This window comes from Urtica dioica, chromosome 6 (genome assembly GCF_054948205.1).
Source record: "Urtica dioica subsp. dioica isolate 48M chromosome 6, U.dioica_male_clone48M_v1_H2, whole genome shotgun sequence".
Classification (NCBI taxonomy): Eukaryota; Viridiplantae; Streptophyta; class Magnoliopsida; order Rosales; family Urticaceae; genus Urtica; species Urtica dioica.
This window is the reverse complement of record NC_142761.1, coordinates 2,319,403-2,338,511: the sequence shown is the minus strand read 5'-3', so window position 1 is coordinate 2,338,511 and position 19,109 is coordinate 2,319,403. Positions and strand designations below refer to the sequence as shown.

The window sequence follows — 19,109 nt, the reverse complement described above, 5'->3', positions numbered from 1 at the left end:
CCAAAAGCTTTTTATTGCATTTTGTGTCTTGTTCGTTTGCTATGTATAAGCTTCTGTTCTTATTATTTCTTGCAATTTATCAATTATCCGCAGCTTTATTTATAATTCGTATTCATGCTCGATTGGGTTATTCAATCATTCTAGACAAGAATTCAAAGTCCATTACCAAATCTAAATCTAATGACAGTAAAGAAAAATGTAAAATCGGCAATATTTATTTCGTGTGAGGTCTCATATCTAGTGTGATTAAATGACGATTGACGAAATGTCTTTATTTATCATTGAAGTTTACCTGATATCTTTGTAATTGTGCTTTAATACGTTATATTATAAGAATGAAAATAGTAATAAAAAAAAAAGCAATAATGATAATATATTTGTGAAAACACCCAAACGCGGTCGTTTCACTATGCTCATGTTTTGCATTCAAATGAACTTGTCGTCGTTTTTATTTCATTTCATTTCAAAAACACGATCTTTGGTATCAGCACTGAACTCAGGCTCAGTGACAAAGCCGTGCAAAAAAAAAAATGGAGGTTCCTAAAGATCAAATCTCCAATCTCATCGATCTCGGTCTCTATAACTCCGCTCAAATGCTGGTACATCTTCTTTTTCGTCGCTGTATCAACACTGATTTTCCTTTCAATTTATGCGTTTCACGTGTTGGATAAACCTAATTCCTCGTCTTCGTTCTCGTCGTCGTCTTCGTGGAAACAGAGCTGTTTTCTCGTATCTTCACCGGCTGCCAATGGCGAGACCAATCCACACCTCAAAATCGAGAGTCTGGTGTGTAATCTCTCTCTCTCTCTCTCTCTGATTCTCGGAATGAATATGTGTCTCTCGAAATGAGCTTATATTTCCTTCGCAGGTTCTTCTCGGTGATGCATTGTTTCGCGAGAGAGAATTTCGCCGAGCAATTGTAAGGAAAAAAACATCATTCACACACACACTGTTAGGACCTGAGATACTAAGAGTAGCATAATAATATAATACAGTTAGGAATATCTGGAAGTTAAGTTAATCTATAAATAACAATGATTAGTAGAGAATAGATATGAAAAAGGGGATGAAAATAAAGATTGAGGAAGAAATTCCGATTGGGAGAGCACGGACCTCTCGAAAGTTAGATATCTCCTATTGTATTTGTTCCGATTATATATTTCAGTCAATACAAAAATATCAGTGTGTATCTCTCTCTCTCACACACACACACACACACACACACACACTAGCGATCACAAATGTAATAATGTTTGCTGTGGACGCTATTATCTTAAGAACCGTCGTTTTTAAAAGTTAATTACATGAATGTGAAAGTACTGTGATTTATGAAATTTTGATACAGGTACAGGCATGTGACTATGGGCCGTTGATCTTTGATTCTGTTGTTGTCTATCTTTAAGCTGCTTTAAATTATATATGAAGACTTTTCTTTTCCACTGGGTGTTACGTTTGGTTACTTGGTTTGTTGTTTTTTGGACAGCACACTTACAAGCAAGCATTGCAATATCACAAGCTTGCAAAACAATATTTGAACCCCTCTAGAAGCTCGTTAGTGTCTAACAGGTCTTCTTCTCCAAACTCTTATAACGCCTCAGCTATTAACGAGATCGAGGTAAAAGTTTTCTCTTAGTTTCTTTCGTTTGTTACTCTTTTAACGCCTCATCAATATTATTTCAGCATGATAATTTTTCCGTTTTCTTTGTGTGTGTGGTGTGGCGTTACCGACAGGTGAAATTCAAAGTAGCATCCTGTCATTCTGCATTAAATGAGAACAGACAAGCTATTGCAGAGGTGTATATATATATATATATAATTACGTATTCTTACCGAGTGAGAACAGGATAACGTGACAATTTCAAGATTCAGATTGCATATATTGAATGTTGCACCGAATTTTTAATATTCTTTCCTTTCCTTTTATTTATTTCTCGTTTAATAGTATCTTTATCCATTTGGGTCAAATTTCCTTCCAGATGGAGCAAATTACTAAAGGAAGAACCTTGCCAATGAATCTTTTAATGGGAAAGCTTTATCGAAGCTCCAGAAATAACCGTTCTGCAATTGCTTGTTTTAAGGAATGTCTGAGGTTCGTCTTATAAATTGAGCCGGCAACAGTAATTTTTTTATTAAATACTGTTGTATTTTTTTTTTTTAATCTTTCCCTTGTTATTAGGCAATGCCCGTTTGTAATGGAGGCCATAATAGCTTTAGCAGAGCTAGGAGTTACGTCCAAAGACATTGTTTCACTATTTCCGCAGGTTTGTTTACCATTTATTTATACAATTTGATCGACGAGTTATTAAATCACAATAGCAATTTTCATCTTCTCTAATTAAGATGTTCTGTTTGTTTCATATAATATTGTCTAGACTCCAAACAGAAGTGGGAGAACTCCGTTTGATTGTCTTGACTCAAGTCGTTGGCTACAGGTATGCCTTGGACTTGTTTACTGATATTACCATTTACCATCATCAGTTATCGTGTTTAATATGTATTAAGGTAAAACATCGAGATTAGTTACTTTAGATATTGTACACCAGCACAAATCTTTATGTCTTGTTACGCATTGCTTTCAAAAGTTCTGCCGCTCGAGATCTTTAACACATTTTCCTTATATCATGTAGCGATATGTTGAGGCACAATGTTGCATTGCTTCGAATGATTACAAAGGTAAAAGAATCCTATTTATCAGTAGTTGGGTTCATACGACTTGTACTGTAGCAAATCATAAGCATCAGAAATCTAATCATAAATTGAACTCTAATACTTGATCCATGTGCATCACACACCTCATGACCGGTAGACAATGGAATGGTTTAGACATTCTTAATCATTCTTGCATTTCGGTTACTTGTAAAGTTGGTGTTACCTCTAAATAAATTGTTGGGTTATTTTGAACCTCTTTTTTAATTTCCACTCGAAGGTTAGAGAGTGATATATAATCTTCCTTTCTCATCTAAGCAACTGGCTTATATTTTCTGGTCCAATTGCAGGCGGTCTTGATTTATTTTCAGATCTCTTACAACGTTTCCCAAATAACGTACATGTATTACTTGAAACTGCAAAGGTTAGAAATTTTCAAGTTTCGCAAGGCAGTCTTTATACACTATTTTTGTTTCCTTCCATTCTGTTTCAATTTATGTTGAGTAATAACTAACTAAATACTTTACCTTTCTTCTTGGAAGAAAAGGGGCTTTTCTGTTTTCACTTTGTTTGGATTGTAATGGAAAAATCACCCTGTAATTGGTATCACTATTAGAAATCAGTGATAACGTAGCATTACATACATTCTTTTTTTATTTTTCAAGTTAATAGTTAGGACAGACCGTAGTTTATTAATTTACTCTACTTTAAATAATTGAAGGTCGAAGCAATTATAGGCAAGAATGATGAGGCCATAATGAATTTCGAGAAGGTAAGTAAATTATTGTTATACTTATTCAGTTTTTCATTCTTTAACCAAATATAATATGTTTATCCAACGTTGTTTTAACTTGATGGTCTTTACAGGCTCGATCGATTGATCCATACCTGATCACCTACATGGATGAATATGCAATGCTCCTCAAGATAAAGTCTGATTTTTCGAAACTTAACAAGTTGGTCCATGATCTGTTGGTCACTGATCCTACGAGGCCAGAAGTTTTTGTTACATTGTCTGTAATGTGGGAAAGAAAAGACGAGAGAGGAGCGTTGTCCAATGCTGAGAAGGTTTGTTTGTCCAGTTAGCAGGATTGACTTGCCTCTTCTTTATCGTATAGCTGATAATCATCTTTCTTGCTTTTCTTCCAGAGCACACGAATAGACGAGAGACATATCCCGGGCTATATTATGAAGGTACTTATTTAGATTCTACATAAGACTAAGAGCATGGTTATTTCTAGGTTTGGCACTCACAGAAATGAATTGAGTATTTTTTTTTCTCAGGGTAATCTCTTGTTGAATATGAAGCGACCGGAAGCAGCGGTGGTTGCTTTCAGGGTAGCTCAGGAATTGAGACCCGACATTCGTTCTTACCAAGGTTTGAAATCATTACGTCACTCATTGCCCTTTACTTTTTGCGAGAAAAAAAAAATAAATTAAATTATTGTATAAATGAATTGGATCTCGTTGTACATGTCAGGTTTGGTACATTCATATTTGGCTCTTTCCAAAATCAAGGAAGCTCTTTATGCTGCCCGGGAAGCGATGAAGGCCATGCCTCAATCTGCAAAGGCGCTAAAACTAGTTGGCGATGTACATGCCAGTAATCTTGGTGGAAGGGAAAAGGTAATCATAAAAAAAAAACAATAATAATTATAATAAAATAAAATAAAGAAACACAGAACGAGTTTAAGAGTCCTGATTCGAATCTTGCAACAGGCAAAGAAATTCTACGAGTCAGCTCTTAGGCTTGAACCGGGATACCTCGGCGCTGCATTGGCTTTGGCGGAGCTCCATGTGACTGAAGGCCGTAACGGAGACGCCGTAACTCTTCTCGAGCGATATCTTAAAGATTGGGCGGACGATTCACTTCACGTAAAACTGGCTCAAGTGTTTGCTGCGACCAACATGCTTCAAGAGGCTCTATCACATTATCAAGCGGCGCTGAGGTAGGTTCCGTTACGACTCGAAATCTCCATATTGATTTCGTTGTGCATCTTAGTTAATACATATTTCTCCTGAACTTGCTTCTTAGGATAAACCCGCAGAACGAAGCAGCGAAAAAGGGTCTCGACCGCTTGGAGAAGCAGATGAAGGTAAGAGCTATGCTTCAAGCTGAGAATTTTAAAGTGTCTCTAATGTTTTGTTCTTAATTTTAATTTTATATACAGGGTGTGGACCCAGACGCACTTGAAGACGACGAGGAAAACGATGTCGAAGACGCTGACGGGGATCAAGAAGATAACGACCTAATATGAGATTAATTTCCGTTTCTAGAGAAAGGAAGATGGGTATTTAAAGAAAAGGGTCACTGCCAAGTTAAAAATGTATTTGTACAGTAAATTCATAAACTTTTTGGGAGCGTGCAAAGTAGGGTTTATAGACCAAATCGATTGCACTATTATTGAACATGATGTAATGTTTCCATATCTCTATTGACAAGAACAACTTGTTTCACAATATACACAAGGTTGGTGGATCATAAGACAAGACTGATAAAAGCTACTAAAGAAAAAATGATTGATATGGATTGTCTTAATTACAAGTCCCAAAAGTAAATTTGAGATTCCTGGTCGTCGCAGCCTCGAAAAACTCCAATCGCCTTGTGGTTCGAACCTCAGTTTCTTTTATTTTTAAAAGGGTTTCCGAGGAGTAGGTGCTCGATTTTCCAAGGATTGCAATCTCTGTTTGAGATGAAAGACTTCGACCTGCAAGGCAACAAAAACGATGTGACGATCTTGGGGCAAGAAATAGACATATCATTTCGTTCTCTCGGAAAATCCGTTTATCTTCTATTTTCACATAATTACCTGTAACTGAAACGCCCGAGCTCTTTCTCCTGCCAGCACTCCTCTAGTCGAATGTAGCTCCTAAAGAACAACTCATCAAAGTTAGTTTTGGTCCGACTCACAGCCCCTTCCTAAAAAAATTAGGTTTTTGGCGAATAATAGTTGCCGAACTTTTTATGATGGTGATATTTTAGTCCCTAACCCTTTTTTTCAGAGCATTTTAGTCTCTAACCTACTGATTTAGCATCTATGTTGGCCATTCCGGAAAATAAATCATTTTTTTTTTAAATAAATCATTATTTTTTTAAAAATAAAGTTTAACACTTAAACTACTTGAACCATATTGACTATCTAAAACATCTTGTTAATTTTATAAAATAAATTAACGAACTATTACTCTGACCCTAAAACAATAAAAGCTCAGACAATTAAAGATTTTTAGCGTTATTTTATCTCTATACTTCTAAAAATTAAAAACGTTTTAACTTGTTTAGGTGTTGCATTTCATCTTGAAAAATTAATGTTTTTCGAAAAGGGCCAAAAGAGCTAGCACAATCATAAAATCTTCAAGAATTTATTGCAACTAACCATTTTCTTACCTCCTTTTAAGATTCTAACCAAAGTTTTATTTTAGTAAAAAAAACAGAAAAAAAAAGTAACCCATCGGACCTGCGATAAATTAACTTACCACGGCTCCGATGGACTATTTTTTTAATAAAATATAACTTTGACTACTTTTTTTTAAAAGAGAGTGGACTATTAGATTACTGATCTAATTGCTATTTATTATAAAAACCCAAATAATAATTTGAATAAAAGAATGAATATTTAATTTAACCTTCTGGGTATCGTCCAAGACGGCCTTGAGGAACGCGACGTCGTGCTCGAGCCTGACGTTGTCGGAGTGGACGATGTTGGAGAGGTTGTTGGCCTCTTCGTGGGCCATCTCGACCGCCACCAACTTCTCTTTCATCATCTCCACGCCCTTCACCGCCTCTCCCAACTTCCTCTCCGCCTCAGACTTCCCCTTCAGGGCCGAGCTCAGGCTCTTCTCCGCCGCGTCTCGCCCCGCCAGCGAGGCCGCCAGCTGGCCCTCCAGCATCGCGTTGCGCCTGATCAGCGACGTGATCTTCGACTCGTAAAGCTGCGATATGCTCGAGGGACCCGAATCGCCGCCTTGGCTTTGGTGGTGGTGGTGATGATGATTATGGGGGTTCGAGTTTTCGGGCTCGTGAGGCGGGGCTGTATCGGACTGGCTCGTTCTCTGTTCGGTGCCCTGGAATAAAACAAAAATGTTATCATACATATTATTGAAAAATTACCGGATTCGGTCAAAATTTACAAGGGCGTCGTAGCTATTTAGTCAATTTCAAATTTGATTTTAAGAAACTAACAAACGTTTCGTTTATTTTGATGAATCCATCATTTACCAAAATTAATCTATTTTCACCAAAATTAACGTATGAAAATGTTAAAGACAATCGTGTAAAATACTATGATTAATGAGGCCACGTCACCAAATGTGGCTAGATTTTAAACATGCTTAAAACGTTGATTACATTGCAATCTAATGTTTCATGTGGCTTAGTCTATGGGATTTTAAAATTTATGATGTACTCAAGTTTATCTAACGGATGAGATTAGTCATAATTTCTTACGAGTAAATATTCTTTAAATGAAAATTGAGTATCGATATCATAAAAGCAGAGTTATATATTTGATATTGAACAGGGTGATGACAAAAAGTGAAAATCAGCTTCATCTTATTTATAATAATAGGTCAAATTCGGTTTTCATGTCGAAAATTGCATAAATTCTAAAAAAAATGTGAATTTTTACCAAATTACCCTTATAACATAGTTTTGGAAACAAAGTAGATGACCGCAGAGTACCGTGCCTTTTGGTGAAATGAGAGCATTGTATTAGCTTCAAGGGCAATTTGGTAAAAATGTGCAAAGTTGTAGAATTTATGCAAACATACTACATTTTTTTTTCCTCAAACAGAATTTGACCGAAACTCGAAGGGAACATTAGCTATTTTCCAAAAATATGTACTATTAGCCGTAACTTACGTGAGAAAGTGAAGTTTCTTCATCGTGTTTTGTCGTCTTATGAGCCGTATTGTATTCTTCCTCGTTGTGGAACTGCTTTCGAAGCGAGATATTGCCTGTAGTTCCGGGATTCGGGTCAGAGAGAGAGGACTCGGACAAAGACAATCTTCCGGATCCGTGTTGTTCGATCGTAGACGCTAGATTCTGTCTAGCAGCCGAATCGACCGTACGCTGCGAAGAACCATTGGAAGACGAGTACTTTTCCAAGAGCAAACTTCCCGGACCTTTCGCGGGAATCGATCGTCGACTCGGAGGAGATTCACTCTTCTCCATTGCCAATACCTCAACCTGTACAACGAATTCTTTAATAGATGATATGACCATAATTGACATGATAATTTATTCCTCAAATAAAAAGCACCGAAAAAAAAGGATTTCATTTGAGTTGCATATTAACCTGTTCCGATGCCTCCTTTTTCGACCCCCCAAAAGCTACGAGAAAATCCTTCTCCTTGTGCTGAACATACACTAGGCTGAAACCCTGAAAATAATAATTGAAGTTAGCCCAATATTGCTCGAAAACAATAACGATAACGAGAAATAAAAGCCAGCAGGGGTGGAGCTAGAAATTAAATTTAGGGGAGAGTTTCAAAATCAAATACATATTTTTTTTTTGTTCTAAAACTTTAGTATATTTCTTAATTATAAAGGTATTTGTAGGGATTAATTTTTAAATTTCATTGGATAAATTACAAATAAACACCACTAAAATAAATAAGACAGGCCAAATTTTGATTTTATTCTATAGATAAATAAAAGGGCTAATTTGCAAAAAAAAAAAAAAAGGAAACCTTGTTGGTGGTGATGGAGGACGGGGTAGATGAAACGGCCACAGACCACTCGACTTTCAAGATATCAAACACCAGAGTCTCGCCACGCCCTGGAATGTCATAAAAAATATCAGTGCAAGCCAGTGAGAGGCGTGATTTAAATTTCAAACAAATATAATAATTTATTTCTCTCACGGGTTTGGAAGACTTACGCTTTTTTTTGCTGCCACCACCGACGATATACCATTTCGTTCCACACAGAACGCCACAGCAACCAGCTCTGGGCGACGGATGAAAACCCCGAATCTTAATCCGCGACCATATCATCTGAGAAAAAAATATATATCCATTTGTCATATATCTCATAAAAGCCGAAAACCATAGCCGTCTAAAGACGCAACTAAAATGGAGTACGAATATACACACCGTTTCGAAGTCGAGTGAATACAAATCGTTTAACGTCCTTGACTTTGACGCCCCTCCAAATACATAGAGAGTTTTATCGTCGTATAGAGCAGCCGTGTGATTCGCTCTCGCAGAAGGTCCGGTTCCTCTGCAAAACAACCGAGAGGACTTGGAAAATAAGTAAAAAGAATTTGACTGGTGAAAAGCTCTACAAGTACACGAGAAATTCGCTCACGTGAAATGAAGTGGTAACCATGTTAAAGACTTTAGGTCAAACATGTGAAGGTCATTTAGTTTCCTTCGCTTTGCATCTTCACCTCCAAAGAGGATCAGAACCGAGCTCGCCCGAACGACGGAATGACCACTTCGAGCTACCTGAGTTCCGATATATAATTTACATATATTTGAGAATCTGACTTAGATTCACAGGCTTCAAAAAAATTAACAGCGAAAAATAGGAATTTCAAGCTCAAATTTCTGATGTAAAACCCGTCAAAGATAGAGAGCTTACCGGTACATCTCCTTTTGATTCCATCAGCGACCAGCACTCTGACTCTGTATCGAATGCCCATACTAAAAAATACATAGAAAATATTTAATTTATATTTAAAACTCACAGGTAATAAGTGCAAATTGGAGATTCCATGAAGAAGATAAAAAAAAAATGTACATTAACCTGAGATTTTGTCGCTCCATGGTTCAGTTTTTCCTCCAACTAAGAGTACCTTTTTTCCCCACGAAACCTACACAAACACGACACCGTTTTTCAGTTAACAAAATTTATTCAAACTAACTTGATGTAATAGAAATATAAATCCTAGAAGGACCATTATTTCCGATTTTAATTCGTTTAGAAACGTTTTCGAGCTTTTATTTCTTTTCCAGAAATTGGTTGTCCCTTGTCTTTATTTGAGAACTTTTAGGTGGACACATGTTCACTTAATCCTAATCATTAAGCCAGATCAACCATAACTGATAACAGCAAATATCAAGAATTGAATAATAGCACTAATTAATGCACACAGAAGGATAGAAAAAATGCATTGCAAATAACTCATTACCAGACTATGGCCTTTACAAGCAGGAATCTTTAATGGCAAACTACTCGGAGACAAATAGAGCTTTGATGAAGCAGTTGTCCAGTTAAACCTGTCGAAATTAAGCACCTAACAAAACAAAATTCAAATTACGATACTTTGATGATAAAAAAAAAATTAAAAATTAAAAAAAAAGTTATCTTTGAACTGACCTGAACATCGTCAAGCAAACCATTCCCGGATTCACCGCCAACCACTATCATCTTGTTCCCGATCACTGCTGCGGCGTGCTATTAAAAAAAAAAATAACCCCAATCAAAATAGGGAAAAAAAAATTCTCAACTCGGAACTCGCAGAAACAATGACAAACACATTGAATTTGAGCTTACGTTGGATCGCGGAGCGGGTTTATCGCCGGAAATCGACAAGAGCATCCAATTCTCCGACCCCGAAGCCGCCGGAGAGCTATCACTCTCCGGCGCCGCCGCAGACGGGCGCTGAGCATCGGCTACGTTTGACTGGCTTCCACTACTTTGACCAGCACTACTCTCGCTCTGCAATTATGAACTGAGCTTATATGATCTCATTTCAATATTCACTAAACAAAAATGAGTCCCAAAAGAAAGAAAAAAAAACTTACATTAGAACTCCCATTTCTCTTCGTCTGTATAACAGGACTTCTATTTCCCTGACTTGCGGTATCGTTTAATTGTACCTTCTTCAATCTGTAGGTATTGATTACTCTTTAATTTCATGAGATTGAAAAAATAAAGTAAGTCAAAATTGATGAAATAAAGCTATGTACTGTTTCTCTGATTACCTTCCAAGCTTCATTCGTCGACGCGAAAACCCGAACATTTTCATTTCTTTTTTTTTATCCTATATAATATGTATACTTTGGTGCTTTCGAATCACGAACAACCAAGAACAAGAGCTTTTCGACTAAAAGAAATCTGCATTTTATCGGAAAAGAAAGCCCTGCATTATCGTCAGAACAAACGGAAAAGGAGAAAAAGGAAAAATCGACAAGCCCTAGAAATGGCAAAGACAACAAAAAAGCGAATCCCGTAACCATAGATACAAACAGAGAAAAATAAACAAAAGTTTGCGCGCAGTGAGTAGAAACAAAAACAATCACCTTTTTTTCTTTTCTTTTTTTTTTTTTTTTGCTTTTTTTTTGGTTGCTGAGGAAAAGTCAAGCGATTTTGAGAACGACGATACGAGAAAGAGAAAGAGAAAGAGAAAGTTCAAAGACTCAGACAAGAGCTAGAGTAGAGAGAGAGAGAGAGAGAGAGAGAGAGAGAGCGCGCACGTTAGCAAGTAATCTCGTCCGTGACCGTGAGCGAGGAAGCGCACGTTAGCAGGCGTTGTCGTTACGTAGTGTTCTTCTGGGGGGATTCGGGTGGTTGGTGCTAACGTGGACCGTGTGAGCGCACGTTAGAGGTAGACACACAAGACAGAGTGAGTGAGAGTGTGAGCGAAACGAGGGAGAGAGCAAGTGGGGCGTTTTGGTCTTTTCGCAAACTGGTCTGGAGGCAGAGGCATTAATTTCGCGCGGCAAAGTGGGACCCGCGTGTTCGGGGCTTCCTTGGGAATTGGGGCTTCGCAAAAGCTGACTCGCACAGGGGATCGTGGCCGATGTGGACTGCCACGTGTTCGAATTTAATTTGCGATCGTGATTGCTCTCGTGCGGCCGTGCCTAGCTGCATCTCGTTAACGTTACATTCAAAATTGGACAAAAATGTTTCGCTTTTTCTTTCTAATCTTATTATTAACAATCGGAAGATTGTCTTCTTTTTTTTTTTTAATAAAAAATAAGATTGTCCCCTTCTTTAATGAGCAATATATAAGTATAAAATGTTTACCGCACGTGCGTCAAAAATAAATAAAAAAACAAAAAAACCAGTATATTGGTCTTAAAATTGAGGGTTTATACTTTTGGCTGTAGATAATCCAAAAATATTATGCAAATTGTATCTTAGTTTTCATTTAATTTAATTATTTTTTTGCAACGAATGGATCAGAAGAAATTACGAGTAAAAACAATTTTCAAATGATTATATTTTATTTTAGTCAGTTCACACAATTGTTCTTGATATATTCAAAATAAATAAAAAAATTATTGTTTATCTAAAATATACCAAAAATGGTATTTACCGGTGACGGTGACGGTGACGTTGATGTGTGAGAGAGGGAGTGGGACTCAGATATCAAATAAATTCCACTTGTATTAGACAATCAGAAGTCGCGGCCACTATTATATATCAATCCTCAAAATATATTGATCCATGTGATTTGATACATACGCTTATGTTCTCTTCTCTACAAAATACATAAGATGGTTGTAAAAAAAAATTAAAACATAAGGATATTTCTGTCTTTTTATTGTGATACGTCACATCCAAAATAAATCATAGAAGGAAATAAAATGGGCTTCTTGTAAACTAGTGACTAGTCTTTAGCTGTACACATACATGCTCAAAGGATATCTTATTTATTATAATGGCAAAAATGCCATTTATTTTGTGGTTGTAATTGAGAGAAATAGCTTATAAATATTTAATATTTTCGAAAACATATAATTAAATATTTTTTCGTTTTCTACGACAAAAATACATAATGTTATATATTTCCATTGCTACGTCAAACAAAGTCAATTAACTTTAACGGAAATCCACGTGGCAATCTTAGATAAACACGGTTTAACTTTTTTTCTTAAAATTAACTAAAATTTAATAATATTAATTTAATAAAAAAAATTAATTATAAACGACTTTTATAATATAATTATACCTTAATAATATTATTAAAAACGACTTCACATTTATTTATTTAAATTAATCAAGCATGAATAATGTTCTCTTTTTTTTATATAGAAAATGCTTAATTTTTTTTAATAATATTATTATTGCTTGATTATAGTATTGAAGATATTTTTAACTAATTATTTTTTATAATCCTTAATTACTTTTAAAGGAAAAAAAATACTAAATTATGTTTAATCTATGACTGCCACGTGGATTTCCGTCAAAGTTAACTAATTTTTTTAAGCTGCAACTCAAATCTAACATTAGATATTTTTGCCACGAAATAATAAAGCATTTTGACTAGGTTTGTCTGAGAACATTAGTAATTATTGGGACAAACATAATCGAAACGCGCACAACAAGCATGGTTTAAATATTGCGGATATCACACGGTTTTCGCATTCTGCAAGTCTACGGTAGGGGTTTAAGTATATTTCGCAAATGTTTTCATTTTTTGCAAATTCCGCAAATTCTGCAAATACCGTAAAAAATTTCACAAATACCGCAAATATTTTATCAAATTTTGTAGATACCGTAATTTTTTCGCAAATTTTGTAGATACCGCATATTTTGTTTATATTAAATTATTTATTTATATTATACCTCGCGGTAAACTTTCAATACTTATCACGGTATACCACATAAGGTAAACAGTAAACCAATAAAATTGAAGTCACGATTCGGCTGTAAGTGATAAGCTTATAATAAGATGTTATTTGGAACGATGGTTTTAGGCAATTTTGCAAGGGTATTATAATCTAGATCAATAATGATCATAAACTAACTAAGTTATAAACTAGTCAAGATTTGTTAAAGTAAAAAAGTTAAATTTTGAGTATAAGTGATTCATTTACAACATTAATTTTTTTTACTTATTTACAAAGTCTCAAATATTTGAAATAAATAAAGGACACTAAGAATGCAAAAAACATACAATATTTATTATATAAGATAAAAATATAATATAAATACTGCATATAATTTGAAATAGCAAAACTTACATGTGATTTTGAATATGAATCAATAAAAGTACAGATGATGGAAAATATTGAGAGAATTACAAAAATTGCCATTTTTGTACAGGATATCTCCATCATAACGGTGATTTTAAATCATAACAAAATTGAACGGTTTCAAATTATTTAGGACTTCAATGTCCGACATGGCCGATCTCAATGTCAGTTTTGCTATGTTCTCCCAACAACGCCGATCTCTCTATCATCACGTTGTGAAGTCAAACCGAACTCCAAGACCGTGTGGTTTCGCACTATCGCCATCGCTGCCATGTGACGCAACAAGCTAGCTCAGTTGCTCCATTGTGCCAACTGAACTGCACGGCTTTTATGCGAGCTTGCCAAGCGCGACATCTACGGTGACTCGGCAAAGAACAATAATACGCCACAGACAAATTACATCGCACGTCGTATTGACCGAAATTTAGCACGAGCTAAGGTTTGATCGCTGAAATTGTTTTCGATATTGATCAAAGATGTTTTAGTTATCTTAACATGTGAGTGAAATATAATCTAATGTTTTATTTTTTTTAACGAAACTGAAATTCGAGTTGATGTTTTGGGTTGCGGTAACGTAGTTTATAATGGCAAAGGAAAAAAAATATTAGAGTAAAATTAGGCTGAAATTGTATTATGGTGAACCTAGGCCACCATGCTGCACAAAAGACTAAAGTGAGCCGAGATTTGGTTCGCGGCGGAGGTACGAGCTTAGATCTGAGTTACTGCGTGGCTATTTGGCTGGAAAAACGTTAGACAAATATGTTTGGCCATTAGATCTAGAATTCGTGATCTAGTAAATTTGATCAACCATAAGTATACTAGAATTCGTATAACTATAATTTTGGTAGACGATTAAATAAGCAACTAAAATTCCTACTATAATTTCGGTATATGATTAAAATTGATACTATAATTTATGTATAACATAAGTATACTAGAATTCGTACACTAGAATTATGGAAAACTATTAAAATTGTTACTAGAATTCAAAAAATAATTTACTAAAATTTGGTAAATCATAAGCATACTAAAATTCTAGTAGTCTTCAAATTTTGAAACGGTGGCTTTCAAAATTAAGCTGCTATTCTTAACTAAAAAAATTAAGAAAAGGGCCGCCGAAGGCTATTTGATATGCATCAAATATTTCGGCACATCAGTTTCTAACAAATCAAGCTCTTTCATCGTACAAAGTTTGTGCGGGTCTTCGAAAATTTAAAATAAACGAAAACAAAATGTCCACCGAAACTCTAACAATTTTTCACCATCAACAATTATTTTTAATGAATTTTTTTTTTTTGAGTAGGGGCACTATCGGCCAGGATTACATGATATATTAGCAGTGCAAAGCGCATGTGGCACTAACGGCCAAGATTACATATTAGGTGACACTATTGGCAAAGATTACATACTTATTAGAATAAATCTTAGGGGGCATGCATTTCTGCATCCCATGGGGGCTTGAACCCATGACCTCTCCGTCGAGGTGAGTGTGGGATTACCGCTAGACCAAGCTAGCTACCACTTTAATGAATTTTTTTTAAATGGCGAGTATTGTACTATAATATTAATTTCAAATAACTATTTTACATAAGAGTTTATTTAAACAGATTAGACCACGAAGAGTGTCTTATATATATATATATATATATATATATATATATATATATATATATATATATATATCTCTCTTTTTTTTTTTTTAAGGATTGGAGAGTGTAATTTTGTGAACGATTAAATGGAATGAAATATTGGGTCGGAAGCAAAATAATAACGTGGGAAGCCCAACTTTTATATTTTTTCACGGAAAGCCCTGCCCAATTTAGTCAGTGAAGAATTTAATCCAAATTGATTTATTAAATTCCATGCACGCGTGGCCATAAAGCGCCATTCATGCATACCAAATATACTTATTTTCAGAAAATATATTTTCTTAGTTGGGTAAAACTTCTCCTATTTTTTTTTTAATATTAAGTATATAATTTTGAATTTATTTGATTAAAAAGGTATTCTCTGAGTTGTTGTTTTTTTTTTTTCATTTCAAGTAAGAAAATATCCATAAAGCAAAATATACGTTAACTTACATCGGATCTAACATTGGATGACCATAACAAAACTTCTTAGTTTTTTTTTTTTTGAAGTACAAAACTTCTTAGTTTAGTCATAATATTTTGCTATGTCTTAAATATATGGTGCTAAAAAGATGACAAATGAGAAGAAAATAAAATATTTGTATCAATATGACAAACTCAATAGTCAATACCGCAGAAGTGAATTTTGACATGACTAAATAAATATATTTATTATTCTCTATTATATATATGCCCGATTGATCAGTGCGCGTCTTTTAGAATATATTTATATACATCTATAACTAAAGCCCCACAAAACCAAACCTTACTTAAGGCTTAATTTATAAGCTATTTAATATATGATTGGCTAATGTCGGCTTTTCTTTCAGTCAACTAGCAATTAAATAATTCGGCGCACGTAACATTGTTGCTTTTGGTAGAATAAAGTACACCAAAATTGCATGGATGTAATTGGAGTTGGAGATACAAAAGAAAAGGAAGGATATAACATATAATATATTGAATAAGAAGAAATAAACTTATAAAGGAAAATGCAACTTATTTTTATTACATTCAAAGGTCAAAACAAAACACATTAAGTAACAAAAAAAAGGAAGTAAAATAAAAGGCTAGCTACTACATCACAAGTAAAACTAGCTATTGGTAATACAAGCCTGCTCGCTGAAAACTTTAACAAGCTCTCTAGGCTATATATCCGTCATAAACATAAAATACATATAAGATTCACTTTAATCAACCTTCTCATAAGATAGTCTCTCTTTTAGTAACAAAACGCCACATTTTCTTATTAACATCTCTCGTATTATCATTATTATTAGTTATTATAGATTATTTATATAGTGTAAAAGCACACCGGAACTAGGTATATATTCTTCAAACCCATAGAGCTCCAACGCGTTGGAGCATTGGGATAAGTAACCTCTTGAGATGAAGACTCATGATCTCATTGGTTCCTCCAATCAACTCGCCGCCTATGAACACAGCTGGCACTGTTGGACTGCGTCCGAGCATGACTAGGGCTTGCTCGATCTCTCGGCCTCTGGGGACCTCATCGAGCTCATACACTGCAGGGTTGACCCCGAAGTCGCAAAATAGGGTTTTGATGGTGTGACACATGCAACAAGTGCTCCGGCTGAAGATCACCACGGGCTTCTCTGACACCATCTTCTTCACGCTCTCCATTTTTTTGTTTTCTCGACTTTCGAAGCTCGAAGTAGTACTTGGTTAGTAGTTTCTTTCTCTACTAGGCTTTGAAGACTTGAAATTTGAGTTCGGATGGCGAAATGAGAGAAAAGCTAGGTATTTCTTTGCTTTTGTGTTTTTTTTTTGTTTTGGTTTGCTATGGAAGTAGATTTGTAGTTGTTGTGAGAAATCTTGGCTTCCTTTGAGGCCTTTATATAGGATTTTGCTAGAAGGGTTGTGTGACAGCGTATAGTATATATAAATCGATATATATGGATTGGAATTAATCTTGCCTTATTACAACATGCACACAAAAAGTTTGAGAGAGAAGTTAAAGAGAGAATGTTCCACAAGATATTTCTGTACGTATAATGCTTCCAAATCACACTTCGATATCATTATTGATAGTGATCGTTCTTTCTACCAAACTTATTATTTAAATAAACAATAATGAGAAGAAAAAAAAATCTTTAAAACACCGATTCCATGCATACGGAAATGATTAACAGAGACGTGTCCCTGGTACGGCTTCAAATATCCATATAATCAATTATATCTATATACATATACCAAGTTATATAAGTGCATGACATATGAAATAATGTTGATAATTAACTATGAAATAACTATTATCTTTCACTATCACATATTTATTTATGTCATCGATACTTATTGACCTAGGCCTATATTACAAACTAAAAACATGTCTTGAAATAGTAATTTTATGTGACCAAACTTCCATTTTGAGTTTATTTTTATTATACTTCTCTTTTTTTTTTGTTCTTTTTTTTTTTTCTCTTTCGGATATCTATTTTTATATATCCAGAGGAATCTTGATGAGTTGGAGAAACCAGTTGGATTTATCCACTTGGGACCTCCTTTTTCACATTTTAAGATTCGCATCTAATTCATGAAAGGGAAAATAGAAACCAATTGAATAATAAAATTTTAATTAAAATATATATGATAAACAGTCCAATTTTGCTCGAGTAAGCTGTGTATTTTATTACACGTGGCATCATATTACGAGAAGTCCATTTTTGTGATGCAGATGGTTTAGTATATGGTATATATTCACACCTAGTATAGTGCGTAACCACATAAAATGATATAATAAAAAGTAGTAAGTTAATAAAATTATATTACTTCTTCAAATCAGGTTTATACTACACCGCACGTACACATTAGAATATAGAAATATTTCTTTTTTGCAAAAGGAGATCTCTTTTACTCTTTTGTACTATTATTAGTGTTGCTACTTGCTAATACAAATCATGATCCAATATATTATTTTTTTAAATATTCACTTTTACGGCAAGAGTCTCACATGATAAAAATCGTGGCCGTGCCAGGAAATAGAAGGCATTTAGATGATTTTTAGGTCCCCATTTTTATCATCTCTCCAGTTCATGCGTACTTTACTTTTTCTTTATCATTCACTTTATGCACTACATGTAATGTACGCGACCAAAAAAAAAAAAAAAAAAAAAAAACCTGCATGACGAAACAATGTGTTCATTGATATAACTAATATATTACATGCAAAATAAATTAATAATTTTGTATAAATTTCCTCAATTTATTTGCTCATTGAAAGAAAATAAAAATCAATTAAATTACCGTATTTTCTGGGAAGGTCGAGAGTGATCGTATATATATACGTGATCATTCTCGAAAAAAATGAGATGAAAACCAAAAGCAACGTAACTTTTTCTCTGTTTTCTTTTTCAAATTTCGAATCTTGGTCTCAAAAAGCAATATACGTCGACATATATACGCATATATACTGTAGCAATATATCTATACTTGTATCTGTGATTTTCAGGGTCCCAACTCCCTAAGTATGGACACGATATTATATGCTTCAAAAAAAAAAAAAAAACAAAACAAAAGGAAGGGTCAATAGGCCAAATATTTTTGTAACCATATAAACCGGCTCAATTGGACTCCAAAGGCCATATTTTCTAGGGTTACTATACTTTCTCATACTACGACCGTACTTTACATATTCGTCTCTCGTACGTACTTACTTTTTATTTTTCTCGAATTTTCTCGTACCTATTGAGGCATCAAATCTTGCCTGCACATATATATATATATATAATATACTATAATTAATAATTTATATAGTATATGTGAGTTTATGCAACACGTATGTGTTTTAATTGTGACTTTGTGAGGATGTTACAAATTCTTTAATTCTAGCATATTAAAAACCAACTCCACTAATTAGGAGAAACTTGAGTTCTTATCTATAAG

General features: G+C 34.5%; 3 protein-coding genes across 5 annotated transcripts; 1 reads left to right on the top strand and 2 right to left on the bottom strand.

Moving 5' to 3' along the window:
• Window positions 1-461: 461 nt before the first annotated feature.
• Window positions 462-5,115, top strand: APC7 (tetratricopeptide repeat (TPR)-containing protein). Its single transcript, XM_089616734.1, has 18 exons — window positions 462-599; window positions 718-786; window positions 869-919; window positions 1,484-1,615; window positions 1,732-1,794; window positions 1,977-2,089; window positions 2,177-2,261; window positions 2,373-2,432; window positions 2,628-2,673; window positions 2,997-3,070; window positions 3,368-3,418; window positions 3,514-3,714; window positions 3,796-3,840; window positions 3,931-4,024; window positions 4,127-4,272; window positions 4,366-4,595; window positions 4,682-4,742; window positions 4,818-5,115. The coding sequence occupies exons 1-18, from the start codon at window positions 531-533 to the stop codon at window positions 4,902-4,904; spliced, it is 1,677 nt and encodes a 558-aa protein (XP_089472860.1). The 5' UTR covers window positions 462-530; the 3' UTR covers window positions 4,905-5,115.
• Window positions 5,058-11,121, bottom strand: LOC149392860 (Galactose oxidase/kelch repeat superfamily protein). Of its 3 annotated transcripts, none has more exons than XM_089616733.1 (17): window positions 11,071-11,121; window positions 10,579-10,711; window positions 10,399-10,483; window positions 10,148-10,312; window positions 9,971-10,048; window positions 9,783-9,887; window positions 9,398-9,464; window positions 9,233-9,294; window positions 8,957-9,096; window positions 8,743-8,869; window positions 8,529-8,643; window positions 8,338-8,426; window positions 7,944-8,027; window positions 7,508-7,834; window positions 6,274-6,711; window positions 5,457-5,516; window positions 5,058-5,354 (listed from the first exon to the last, which is right to left on the bottom strand). In XM_089616733.1, exons 2-17 carry the CDS (start codon window positions 10,620-10,622, stop codon window positions 5,280-5,282), a joined length of 2,061 nt encoding a protein of 686 aa, XP_089472859.1. In that variant the 5' UTR covers window positions 10,623-10,711; window positions 11,071-11,121; the 3' UTR covers window positions 5,058-5,279. The 3 variants fall into 3 exon arrangements, with proteins under 3 accessions (XP_089472859.1, XP_089472858.1, XP_089472857.1); XM_089616732.1 differs by lacking the exon at window positions 11,071-11,121 and adding an exon at window positions 10,897-11,023; XM_089616731.1 differs by lacking the exon at window positions 11,071-11,121 and having other exon boundaries at window positions 10,579-10,880.
• A 5,120-nt stretch (window positions 11,122-16,241) lies between these two features.
• Window positions 16,242-17,055, bottom strand: LOC149392859 (Thioredoxin superfamily protein). Its single transcript, XM_089616333.1, has one exon. The coding sequence runs from the start codon at window positions 16,848-16,850 to the stop codon at window positions 16,542-16,544; it is 309 nt and encodes a 102-aa protein (XP_089472459.1). The 5' UTR covers window positions 16,851-17,055; the 3' UTR covers window positions 16,242-16,541.
• Window positions 17,056-19,109: the final 2,054 nt, after the last annotated feature.

Coding starts and splice junctions, on each gene's coding strand:
- LOC149392859 (XM_089616333.1), bottom strand. CDS start 16,850: ATGGAGAGCGTGAAGAAGATGGTGTCAGAGAAGCCCGTGGTGATCTTC.
- APC7 (XM_089616734.1), top strand. CDS start 531: ATGGAGGTTCCTAAAGATCAAATCTCCAATCTCATCGATCTCGGTCTC. Junction 600..717: donor ATAACTCCGCTCAAATGCTG/GTACATCTTCTT, acceptor TCGTGGAAACAG/AGCTGTTTTCTCGTATCTTC. Junction 4,025..4,126: donor CGACATTCGTTCTTACCAAG/GTTTGAAATCAT, acceptor TGTACATGTCAG/GTTTGGTACATTCATATTTG.
- LOC149392860 (XM_089616733.1), bottom strand. CDS start 10,622: ATGAAAATGTTCGGGTTTTCGCGTCGACGAATGAAGCTTGGAAG. Junction 9,295..9,397: donor ATGGAGCGACAAAATCTCAG/GTTAATGTACAT, acceptor TGTATTTTTTAG/TATGGGCATTCGATACAGAG. Junction 8,427..8,528: donor TGGTGGCAGCAAAAAAAAGC/GTAAGTCTTCCA, acceptor ATGACATTCCAG/GGCGTGGCGAGACTCTGGTG.